Source organism: Pongo abelii, chromosome 16 (assembly GCF_028885655.2).
Source record: "Pongo abelii isolate AG06213 chromosome 16, NHGRI_mPonAbe1-v2.0_pri, whole genome shotgun sequence".
Taxonomy (NCBI): Eukaryota; Metazoa; Chordata; class Mammalia; order Primates; family Hominidae; genus Pongo; species Pongo abelii.
In genome coordinates, this window is record NC_072001.2 from 20,414,307 (window position 1) to 20,427,265 (window position 12,959).

General features: G+C 37.4%; 1 protein-coding gene across 1 annotated transcript in view; it reads right to left on the bottom strand.

Annotated features, from left to right (window-relative positions):
* Positions 1 to 12: 12 nt before the first annotated feature.
* LOC129049999 (uncharacterized) overlaps positions 13 to 12,959 on the bottom strand; it is a 50,771-nt gene continuing 37,824 nt past the window's right edge. The window contains exon 4 of the mRNA XM_054531295.1: positions 13 to 84. Coding sequence (XP_054387270.1) covers positions 13 to 84 — 72 coding nt within the window. The remainder of the gene's footprint in view (positions 85 to 12,959) is intronic.

Below are 12,959 nucleotides of genomic sequence, written 5' to 3' on the forward strand. Positions count from 1 at the left end.
GTTTTGTGTTTGCTATGACAAAGACTCCGGGGCTGTTAAAGCTGTGTTCTCCTTTGCTTCCTTGAAGTGTTTTTGATTCAATAACTAAAATTAAAATATACGATTCAAATAAGAAACAATCTTAAAGGCATTTTATTACAAAAGACATTTTAGCAAGCACAATGTCAGTATATGATATCAAAACAATGTCAAAATAGCCACTCAGTTTACAAACATTAATTGATATTGGTGGAATAGATATATCAGATTTTTAATTGCCCATAAAAAAGGAGCTAACAAGGGTGGCAGACCCAAATAGTTCTACTTAATTCTTTGGAGCCATTTCTAGCATAAGGGGAAAGAGAAAACTTTTCTTTCTTTATATGTTTTCATGATTTAGCTAATACTCAAAGTAAAGCTATGTTCACTCATTTTATTTCTTGTTCAAAAGATCTTATGCCTACTCTTTTAGACAAAAATCACAGCAAATTTCAAATTTGCTTTTTATCAAACAAAACTTTTCATTTTGAAATAATTCTAGATTAACAGGAAGTTGCAAAAATAGTATAGAGAGGTCCTTTGTAAACTTCATTCCCTTTTGTCTAATGTTTACATGTTACAAAAGCATAGTTGAATATCAAAACCAGGAAATTGCCACTGGTACAATATGTGCATAGAGTTCAATGCCATTTTATCACCCACCACCACAGTCAAAATACAGAACCACTGCATTGCCACAAAGACCTCCCTTGTGCATGAAACCCCTTTATTCAAATTTGCTTTCACATGAACAAAAGTGCTTTTAAGATTTCCTACAGAAAAAAATGTTGGCTTATCACAGTTTAAACAAAAAAGCATTTCTACTTCATTTAAATTTCTGTCTTTCCTCCCTCTTTCTTTTCTTTCTTTTATTTTCTAAGTGTCACCATACTTAGTAGATCTGGTTTCACGTTGACAGAGGCAATAAAAAATGTATATACAGCTAGGTTCTGGGGCACCTGCGTTTCTGGCCCTGTATTTTTCTCTAACTTTCTGCCTTGGGTTTTCATTGCCTCATATCTAAAATGAGGAGTCAGAGCAGACAATCTCTCAGGTCCAACTCTATTCTAAAACCCACACTTGATTCAGTGATATCATACCAGTCTTTAACAATCTCAAACAAAGAACACAGAAGAACCAAAACTCCGTTGAGGGTCAAAAATGGAAAGCTGATAAAATGCGACAAAATAGTCTGGCATTAGGGAGCTTCCATCCATAGCCTGCTGGGCTTTGATTGTTTTCATTTGCTGGATTTTTCTCTGTCACTGGAGCAGCTGCAGGAATTCAAGTGCCCTGGGCAGACTGCGTAACAGGCATTAGGAGACATCCCTGATCATCCCTGACAGGCAGGCTGGGAACTTTTCTGGGAAAATTCAAAGGCTGGACATGAGCTACTTGATCTGGAGGAGTCACTAGCGGTCGAAGAATAATGCTGGCTACTTTTAGGCACACAAAACCCCAACCACTTTGGCCCTGATCTCCATGACCGCAATAGATTTTTGGAAAGTGTGAGATTAAATTCATTTCCTAGTTCCAATGAAGACATAAAACTGAGTGTTACAAAGTGAGTTGTCAGTAAAAATGAAATGGGGAACTGGAGATAGTAAGTGGGCCCTACGATGGATGTCTCTAAAGTCAATGAGAAAAACAAAACGATGAGCATTAAGAGCATTAAGGCAATATCAAGACGCAAAATGAAGTGGGACATAACGCATCCTCACAGAAGGCATGCAAAATACAAGTTTCTAGACACTGATTTAGCCTGAAATGACTTGATTAAATTCAAGTAGCATGCAATGGATTCGTGGCTGTGTTGGGGTAGTAATTGCTTTCCCACTGTGCTAACCTTCTGGACCACAGTGTTCCGAGTTGCAGATCGGGATACAGAGTTGGGGCAGGGGGTGTAAAAATCTGGGAAGGTAATCTGGGAGGAAGGGAGGACCAGTTGCTATGATATCCATTCCCTAAACCAAAGGCCAGCATTTTTGTTAACTTGGTTTTGATATTTTGTTTTTAATACAGAATCTAGCCACTATTTTAACAGTGTCTAAGAGTCTCAGTGACACGGATATAAAAACACAAGTAGCAAAAACAATTTTCAAGTTCACATAAATTACCCAAACCACTCTGCTTTCCACTAAATGGTACGCTTATTGTAAAATATTTTTAATTTGAGTATTTCAAAAGTCTTCTGGTTATCTAAAGCACAAACACTGGTTGCCTATCTAGGAGGCAGAAAGCAGGTGTTTTGACCTCAATTGTGTAAATGGGTAAGCAGAGTCAAAGGTGGGTGAAGAAAGACTGGTAAACTGATTTGGTGAATGTAGAGTTTATGGACGCAAACAATTCTGATAATCTGGATTAACAAAGCCATTGTGCCAAATCCACGGCAAGGTGGAGGCCGATGCAGTTCTTTAAAATTGTCATTTTTATTGGTGGCAAACTTGCTTCTCCTTTGTGCTGGTGCCTCTTAAATGACAAAAAAAGGAGTTTGTGGTGTTTCAATCAACAATTCAGATGATGTATTGACTTATGGATACCTTTAAGTTTTTATTAATTTCCACCATTTCCCTATATTTACTGCAGCCCCATGTTGTTCACAACGTGTGATTCATGGCTAGTGAGAGCTGCATGCACAAGCCCTTTGGTTCTCAGAGGTTTCACTGACCCTCTGTGGTTTCCGCAGCAAGGTGGTTAGTGTGTAGGAGACCCCAGGAAGCTTATAAACATCCCCACCAGAATTAAGGGAAGAGAGTGTGAGCCTTCTTTCCTGCTGCCCACGGCCCAACTTCTTTCTCCTCTCCAGACTTAATATTGAGGGGAGGGAGGGAAGTGTTGAGGAAGATATGATAGGTAGTCTCAAAAAGAGTAAAAATTAGAAATCAAGACTTTCTTGTATCCCCAAATCTTCACAACTCAGGTCTCTAGTGATGCCTTTAAATATTTTAATCCACTACTAGTTATTTGTAAAAGAAATTATGCCTAGAAAATGATGAATGCTTCTAATTGCTTCTAGTTGAAGGATTTGCATTGAGAAGTATCAGTTCAGGCTTCTTTCAAAAAAGGCAGGGTCATGGTAACCATCCCCAAGAGGTCTTCCTAAATTCTAAAGGCCACGAAAGTACTGTCAGGTAAACGTGGAATGAGTGTTTAGCATGGCTAACATAGTTATAAATACATCAAACTTATATGTACAGTAGAGCTGTATTTATATAGTATATGCTAATTTAATTCATGTCAATTTCCTTTGATTGGTCATTAGGTACTGTATCCATGCTTATATTTATACATCTCTATATATGGTCCTTAGATAGGACTTAAAGGGAAAATATTCTTCCAATCGAATTGGAGGTTTTTGGTTTATGACCTCTTGGCTTCTGAAGTTTATTGCTAGTCAAACACATTTAATGCTAAGGTTTTGCTACAATAAAACCTGTTTTGCAGGGATCTGCTTATTGCTTCCATTTTTGAAGGGATGCACTCCTGGAAAATTTGGGGCTGGGTGCTCCCCATAATGCTGTGGCCAGGCTTGGGACAGGACTGGAAATTCAGGATCTGAACAAACACCTCTAGGCAGTATGTCAGATGGATATTCTGTAATGAAAATTCACTCCACAGCAAAGAGACTGATATTAATGTTGCTAGGTATTTTCAGTTCTTAGTAATGCAGTCTTTTGGATAGTTATAGTTAATGTGGATGTTAAAAGAATGATTTATTACTGCAAAATAATCTTCATTTCAGAAATATCTCTTTTACAAATAAAAATTAAGAAAAAAGTTGTATAAATCCAGGAAATAAAACCACTTCTATATTTAGATATTCAGAAATGTTAACTAAGTCCTTTGTAAATGAAGCCAGTTCTATTCATCAGCAAAGAAGGATAACTTTCAGAAATACTTCTACTGCCAATTGTGAGATTGTTCAGAAAGGAAAATAGTCCAAGCAACAGATTTGTCACTCTTGGAGAAATGGGAACACTTTTGAGCCCTGTTCTTGGACGAGCGCCAGTCTTGAATATAAAGTTATGTTGAATATGCCAGAACATATACACATAAACGAATTTTTGCCTCAAAGTGTTCACCTTTACTTATTCTGTTTACTGTTTACTTATTTTGTTTTTACAATTTATAAAACTATTTTTGGAGCTGAATTTTGGGGAATGGCCTTTAATATCATGAGAATATCAAGACCATTTACTGCATTTTTAAGCATCTTTTCCATGTATAATTTGCATGCCATAAACTTTGCCTTGTTAAAATGCATAATTTAATGGTTTCAGTGTATTCCCAGAGTGAAACCATCACCATCATCTATTTATTGTTTCAAACTCGCAGTATTCTGGGAAACCAGTGTCGGCCTTCAGGGACCCCTAGATGGGAAGTTGTGATGTGCTAGCAGCAAGGCTTGTTCTGATCAGCCATATTCACTGATAAGGTTTTGTATTTTAAAGTTTGTTTTGTTTTGGTTTTTTTGTCCCACTTTGCTGAAATCTCCAGAACACTCCCAAATCTTAATTTACTCTCCATGTATTATTATTATTTTAGAGACATGGTCTTCCTGTGTCACTCAGGCTGGAGTGGCAGATTGCAGTGGTGCAATTAGAGCTCACTGCAACCTTGAACTCCTAGGCTCAAGGAGGATCTTGGACTACACGCCTGCAGTAGCCAAGCTACTCCTTGGACTACCTCAGCCTCTTGAGTAGCTTGGACTACAGGCATGCGCCACTATGCCTAGCTAATTTTTTTTAAATTTTTTGTAGAGATGGGGTCTTCCTGTGCTGCCCAGGCTTGTCTCAAACTCCTAGACTCAAGTGATCTTCCTGCCACAGCCTCTCAAAGAGCTGGCATTACAGGCATGAGTCACCACACCCAGCCATCCTATACAAAACTAGTTTATTTGACATAAAATTTGGTTTTTATTCTCCCATGAGGGGATTAATCTTAAACAGGTAAATTTCCCATTGGGGTATGAGAACAGAAAAATTCAGGGTACAACACAGATAATTTCCCTGGTTATATAGGCTATTTTGCCCACTACAGAATACTTGGGGATACCCAACAGAGTACCACCACCCCAAGAATGGAAATAAAGGAAAATCTTGAATTCCTTCAAGAGAAATTCCAGGCACCTAGCTAGCCTTGAGAAGTAATGAGCAACTTCACAAGCAACAAGGTAATAGTGGATTAAAACAATAGCCAGAAAAAGTTAGAGTCACAGGATGTATGGTTCCCTATAGAAACTAAAGATAACATTTTAACATATGTCCCTGAATAGTTTTTCAGGAAATCTAGATCCCCACCAAATAGATCCACTGGCACAGAGACCTCCGGTAAGATGGAACTGAGGCTGAACTCTCACTGCCTTTCTTCATCCTACATTTCTCTCTGAGGCACGTGGAGATCACGCCCAAGGGCCAGATCTAACATTCTTTTCTGCTGACTCCAAGTCTTTAGGCAAAACTTCCCTTTCTTAACCAATTGCAAATCAGAAAATATTTGAATCTACCTATGGTCTGTAAGCCCCCACTTCAAGATATTCCACCTTTTCAGGTCAAACCAGTGCATAGCCTCCATGTATTAATTTGTGACTTTGCCTGTAACTTCTATCTCCTATCTTTAAAAATCCTTACATGTAAGACATCAGGGATTTCAGGTCTTAAGCATGAGCTGTTTGATTCTCCTTGCTTGGTGCTCTGCAATAAATGCTTCACTGTCTCTGGCTGCAAATCCTAATGTCAGAGTTTAGCTTTGCTGTGCCAAGTAAGTGGACGCAAGTTTGGTAACATTACCCATTAACTTAGAGAAAGTTTTTTTGCTTGTTGGTTTCTTTTTTTTGGCTAACTAAACCTTCAGGATATTAAAAAATGTTAAGATTAAATTCTACTTATAGAGGTGGGCAGGTCCTTTCACTGTAATTCTCACACTTCGACTTCCCAAAGGAACAGCAATTACATTTTCTTCTCCTGGGAAAGAATAGAACACAACTGTAATAAAACCAGTATACTAAAGGCCCATGAAAATGAGCAAGTCAATCAAAACTGGGGGTGTCTGCAAAACATTCTTAACTATATTTCATTTCTGTAATCCTAGCACTTTGGGAGGCCAAGGTGGGCAGATCACTTGAGGTCAGGAGTTTGAGACTAGCCTGGCCAAGATGGTGAAACCCCATCTCTACTAAAAATACAAAAATTAACCAGGTGTGATGGCGTGTGCCTGTAGTCCCAACTACCCAGGAGGCTGAGGCAGGAGAATTGCTGGAACCCAGGAGGTGGAGTCTGCAATGAGCTGAGAACGTGCCACTGGACTCCAGCCTGGGCAACAGAGTGACACTCTGTCTCAAGAAAAAAATAAATAAATCTTTGGAAATCACCAACTATGTGTAAAGCAGATGAATATTACATAATTTCATTTAAATACACCCTTAAATAACATTAAAGAAACGTTTAAAGTAAATGCACTGCCTACCTCAATTGCCTTTACTCTCGTGGACCAATCCACGTGCTTTGATGAGGGTCTGCAAACCGTGGCCCCTGGGCCAAATCTAGCCACACCTCCTCATTCATTCATTAAGGCTGTTTATGCTCATCAAGGTAGAATTGAGTTGTAGTAATGAAGACCATATGGCTCAATAAGGCTAAAATATTTACTGTACTATCTGACTTTTCACAGAAAAATTTCATGATCTTGGCCTGGACAATTACCTACTGGAAATCCTGGTCCTCATAGATGTTTTTTCACACTGCTACATACTCTGATAATTTAATTTTTGTGTTCACATAATAATCTAAGCTCATATATGATATTTTATCTCACTAGTCCCCTATCTGAACATTGTCTGTTTCTAAATGAAACTAGAACATTATCAATGATATGAATTACTTCAAGCAGATGTTTTTGTCTAACTTACGCAAAACAATTTTTTTTGGATAAACTCTCCAGAGTGAAATTAGTGAAGCACAAGATATCAATATATTGATTGACTAGTTTGCAAGTTTTTATTAAATAGAGATACCTGTTTATTATTAAAAATTAGAAAATGCAGATAAACAAAAATACAAAATAAATCTTTTTCTAATCCTATTGCCCAGAGATAATCACTTCTAACACTTTGACGAATGTCCATTCCAGATTTTTTGTTTGTTTTTAACATGTATACATGTAAAAGGAAAGACTGAACCATACCTAAATGTCCATCAATAGGGGAACGATTACATAAACAAGAATATCCATACTAAGGAATACTCTACAACTGATAAAAGTAATGATAAGAAGCTATATGACCTGATGTGGAAAGCCTGCCAATATATACATTGAAGACTTTAAAAAAGGAAGGTTAAAAAATAAGACAGTGGTATCTTGGATATGACACTAAAGGCACAGGAAACACATGAAAAAAGACTAAATTTGACCAAATCAAAATCAAACCTTTGTGCACAAAAGGACACTATGAACGGAGTGAAGAGGCAACCCACAGAATGGGCAGAAACATTTGCAAATCACATCTTGGAAAGGGGTTATTATCTAGAATATATAAAGAATACTTGTAACTCAACAACAACAAAAAACAACCCAGTCAATAAAAAGGACAAAAGGACTTGGATTTCTCCAGAACAGCTATACAAATGGCCAATAAGCACATGAAAATGCTCAATATCAATAATTATTAGGGAATTGAAAATCAAAACCACAATCAGGTACCACTTCACACCCATTAGGATGAGAATTATACAAAAAAAAAAAAAAACAAGCAGAAAATAACAAGTATTGGTGAGGATGTGGTGAGAAGAACCCTTGTTAATTGGTGGTGAAAATGTTAAATGGTACAACTACCATGGAAAATAGTATGGCAAGTCCTCAAGATATTAAACATAGAATTACCATATGATCCAGCAACTCCACTTCTAGGAATATACCCAAAAGAATTGAAAGCAGGGACACAAACAGATATTGGTACATTCACGATCACGGCAGCATTATTCCCAGTAGCCAAAAGGAAGAAACAACCTAAGTATCTATCTATGGATATCTATCTAAGGCTGTTTTTGCTCTACAAAGGCAGAATTGAGTCATGGTAATGAAGACCATATAGCTTAATAAACCTAAAATATTTACTGTGCTATCTGGCCTTTCACAGAAAAAATTCGTGATCCTTGGCCTAGAGAATTACCTACTGGAAATCATGGTTCTCACAGATGTTTTTTGGTATATATCTACAATGGATTATTATTTAGCTTTTTTTTTAAAAAAAGGAGGGGGCCAGGCATGGTGGCTCACATCTGTAGTCTTAGCAGTTTGGGAGACCAAGGTAAGAGGATGGCTTGAGTCCAGGAGTTCGAGACCAGTCTAGGCAACATAGGGAAACCCAGTCACTACCAAAAAATTTTATAATTTTTTTAAATGTGGGTATGGTGGTGTGTGCCTGTAATCCCAGCTACTTGGGAGTCTGGGGTGGGAGGATCACTTGAGCCCAGGAGGTTGAGGCTGCAGTGAACTATGATCAACCCATTGCACTCCAGCCTGGGTAACACAGTGAGAGCTTGTCTTGGGAAAAAAAAAAAAAAAAAAGGAAAGAAAATGACGCATACTACAACATCAGTCATTTTAAGGATCCTAGCAAACAGCTCATCGTTTTGAAAACTGGTAAGTAAAGAAAAGATTAATGCATTCATCATGCTTTGTTGTCTTTCCTTTGTTTTGTTTTGTTTTTGGAGACAGGGTCTCACTCTGTCACCCAGGCTGGAGTGCAGTGGCTGATCTAGGCTCACTGCAGCCTCTACCTCCTGGGCTCAAGCGATCCTCCCAACTCAGCCTCCTGAGTAGCTGGGGCTACAGTTGTGTGCCAGCATGCCTGGCTAATTTTTGAATTTCTTGTAGAGACTAATTTGAACAAACAAGCAAAAGTGATAAAGACTTCTGAAAAATCCTCTCCTCCATAAAATCAGTAAAAACACCAGCAAAAATGGTCAGAACCAACATTTTTAAAACTCTGGAAATTAACCAAAGGCTTGCAACAATCTTAGCAGTAATTATCAAAGAAAAGTGCTCAGAAAGAACAGTGAGCTTTGTGGCTGCTAAGCTGCCTATTTCCATCTCTCCCCATTCTCCACCTCCATGGTAACCTCGAAAACAACAGCCCATAATCACAGTGCAAACCAGCAGCCTGGCAGACTCTGCAGGGGTAGAATGGGTTTGGAGCTCCTTCAATGCCCAATTCTCGATTATTATTTGACCTGTGTAGTGGTTCCCTGGAAGACTTCACTCACAAAGCTGTCTTTGGTTTACCTAACTGGGAGTTTGCCCAGTGTAAACAGCTTTTCCCCAGGAGGCATTTGACCAAAACAATCAGAGATACTTGTTTAACATTGAGGCTGCATGAGGTGGTGAATAACAATTGGGGAAAATAATAAGCTAACCAAAAAGCTGGGAATGAGATGTCCACAGGTGGCTTTGAAAAACTCCAACATATTCCTGAAAATCTAGAAGACTGCATGTCTATGTGGGGCTCTGCATATGCCAGAGCTTTGTGCATGCCCAGAAACAACCTGAGAAGGTCCTAAGCTGTCATCTATGGCTAACCTATAGACTCTGAGGAAGCAGGAAGTAAAGGCTAGAACAAAGTTGTCAACTACCTTGGCTGAGTGTTGAAGGTGTAACCCAACACAGACACATATGCACACACACACACACACAAAGCCCACTAAAAATAACCAACTCTCCATGAAAAACCTGGTAATGCCAGGTCTGGAGTAGGGAAAATTCAAGGTGGGCTTGGAACACCTGTTGCTCTAGAAACCAAGGCAATGTCTAAAATTCAATGGAATTATGACAAAAGAAGACAGTTTAAAGTGCTCCCACTGGCTACATTTTGGACAATTTGAAACCCAAAAAGAATATTGTCAGTAATATAAAAAACATTAAATAAATAAAAATCTCTGAATATGGAGTGAGAAATTAAAAAACAGAAATCTTTTTTTAAAAACAGAAGAATGAGTGAAGAAGGAATGACAGAATTAGAAAATAACCATTTGTAACTCTTCATGTTAGATACTGTTTCAGACAAGGATCATCAATGTACACTAAAGCCACGGTATGAAAGATTGTTGCCAGACAGAATATTTACACCTTGTCAAGGCATCACTCTGCAGATTTCTTACAGGGAAACGTGGATCTACACAACAGAGTATGTGTAGTTCACCACCTGTGTGAGTAATACTGGATCAAGCTGACATCATCAACTTCCTGATATGATGCAACATAAATCACGCATCACTTTTGATGTGCTGCTGCCACAAATGTTCAATCCAATTCTAATTAAACCTAAGACCTTACTGATCAATTCACAGGAATTACGTGAGGGAGATCAACAAATTAAATGGAAAACGATCAGACAAATCCAGAATATGGGACATGCTACAATACAACTGGAATGAACTCTTTACAAAGTCAATACCATGAAAAAATAAGTGCACTAAAAAAAAAGAAACTAAAGAGATAGAAAAACTAAATGCAATGAGTGAGCCTTGACCAGTTCAAGGGGAAAAACAACTATAAAAGGAGAAATTTTAACATAGATCAGATATTAGATAATATTTAGAAATTATAATTTTTTAGGTGTACTAGTGAGATGATGTTATAAAGAAGATCCTTATTTTTAGAAGAGTCATGCTAAAGTATTAATACTTAGAAGTAAGTGTTGTGATGTCTGTAAATTAACAAGGGTCAGCTAGCTAGTTGGATGGAGGAATTAGATAGATAGATAGATAGAGAGATAGAGAGATAGATAGATAGAGAGTGATAGATAGGGATAATGAACCAATGTAGCAAAATATAAGTGATTATTGAATCTAGTTGAAAAAACGTACAGTAGTTAATTGTGTTATTTTATCAACTTTAATGCATGCTTGAAAATTTTACACAGTACAATTTTGGGGATAAAACCACATTCCAATGTCACTAACATCTATTTGACACCAAATTCCTAAATAAAATATTTGAAAAGAAAATTTAATCATAAATTTGAAGTACACACTATATACAAATGAAGTTTACCCAACAAATGCCAGTGTTGCTCAAATTTAGGAAACCTACTAATGTAATTTACCATATTAATAGACAAAGTAGAAAAGTTTGATTACCTCAAATAAGTTTCCAGCATTTAGTAAAATTCAATCATTATTCCTGATAAAAATTCTGTATATAAAATAAAGTAAATGTTTGTAACGCCATTTACAAATGCAAGTTATGATTAATATGCTTAATGCTTAAATGTCAGAAACACTGCTGTTTAATTGGGAAAATGATGGGATACCAGTTAGCACCATATGACTTAAGAGTTTTTAAAAGATTAGCCAAGGTAATTAGGCAAGAAAAAATAGTCTAAGCATTAGAAATCAAGAAGAAATTAATATTAAAAAATTATTAGATTTTAGAAATACCAAGAATAATCATTTGGAAAAATAATGGAAGAAAATGCCCCATTTGCAATGGCTAGAAAAAAGATGGAATACGTTGGAATGAACTTTTAAAAAATGGGCACAACCCGCTGTGCACGGTGGCTCATGCCTGTAATCCTAGCACTTTGGGAGGCTGGGGCAAGCGGATCACCTGAGATCAGGAGTTCAAGACCAGCCTGGCCAACATGGCGAAATCCCATCTCTACTAAAAAATACAAAATTTAGCTGGGTGTGGTGGGCGCCTGTAATCCCAGCTACTAGGGACGCTGAGGCTGGAGAATCACTTGAACCCAGGAGGCAGAGGTTGCAGTGAGCCAAGATTGTGCCACTGCATTCCAGCCTGGGTGACAGAGTGAGACTCCATTTCCACCCCCCAAAAATGGGCACAACCTACAAAAACAACATTTAAATCTCTCTCTTAAGACATTAAAAAATGCCTTGAGAAAATCGAAGGAAAATATTAATTCATGTGAAATAAAAATTAAGCAAAATTAAATGTCAAAGAAGGAAAAATTATAATTATAGGCAAAGACTGTTTTCTTAATATCCAGAGTATTTACAAATCAGTAAGAAAGAAACACGAATTAGCAGGAAAATTGGTCAGACCCTTGAAAAACTAATTCACAGAAAAATCAAAATGTCAAGAAGATTATGAAAAGAGAGAAGAGAAATTACAGTATCTTTGAGAACTAAAAGCACATAAAGACGTGCTTGTACAAAGGTACAAAGATGTTGTAACACTGAGAGAAAATCTAAATGCTCATTGATATGAGTCTGGTTAAATAAATTATGAAATGTCCTCTTATATCACCAGTTAAAAAACAAGCCAGCTGGGTGCAGTGGCTCACACCTGTAATCCCAGCACTTTGAGAGGCTGAGGCGGGTGGATCACTTGAGGTCAGGCGTTCAAGATCAGCCTGGCCAACATGGTGAAACCCTGTCTCTACTAAAAAATACAAAAATTATTCGGGCATGGTGGCTGGCACCTTATTCCCAGCTACTCGGGAGGCTGAGGCACGAGAATTGCTTGAACCCGGGAGGCAGGGGTTGCAGTGAGCCGAGACCATACCACTGAACACCAGCCTGGGTGACAGAGTGAGACTCCATTTCAAAAACAAAAAAACAAGCCAAATTATGAGAACTGATAGGCAAAAAAACCTCAGTGAATAAAAAGAAATTGTAAAATAATTTATACCTAATGATCAATTCTGTATACTTCTCAAAAGCATACATGTTTGTATGGAAAGGTGCACACATACACATCCATAGGAAATATCTTAATAGAAGCAACCGTTCATACCATTTAGATCTCTAAAAAGTGGAACTGGTTAGGAGTTTGCGGATGGTAGAAGGTGACTTTTACTTTCCATTTTATATCCTTCTGTGCCATTTGAAGTTTTTATAAGTTTTATAAAACTTTTAAACTTATAAAGTTTTATAAAAAGTATGTCTTAATTTTACAATATAAATTATCTATATATATTATTC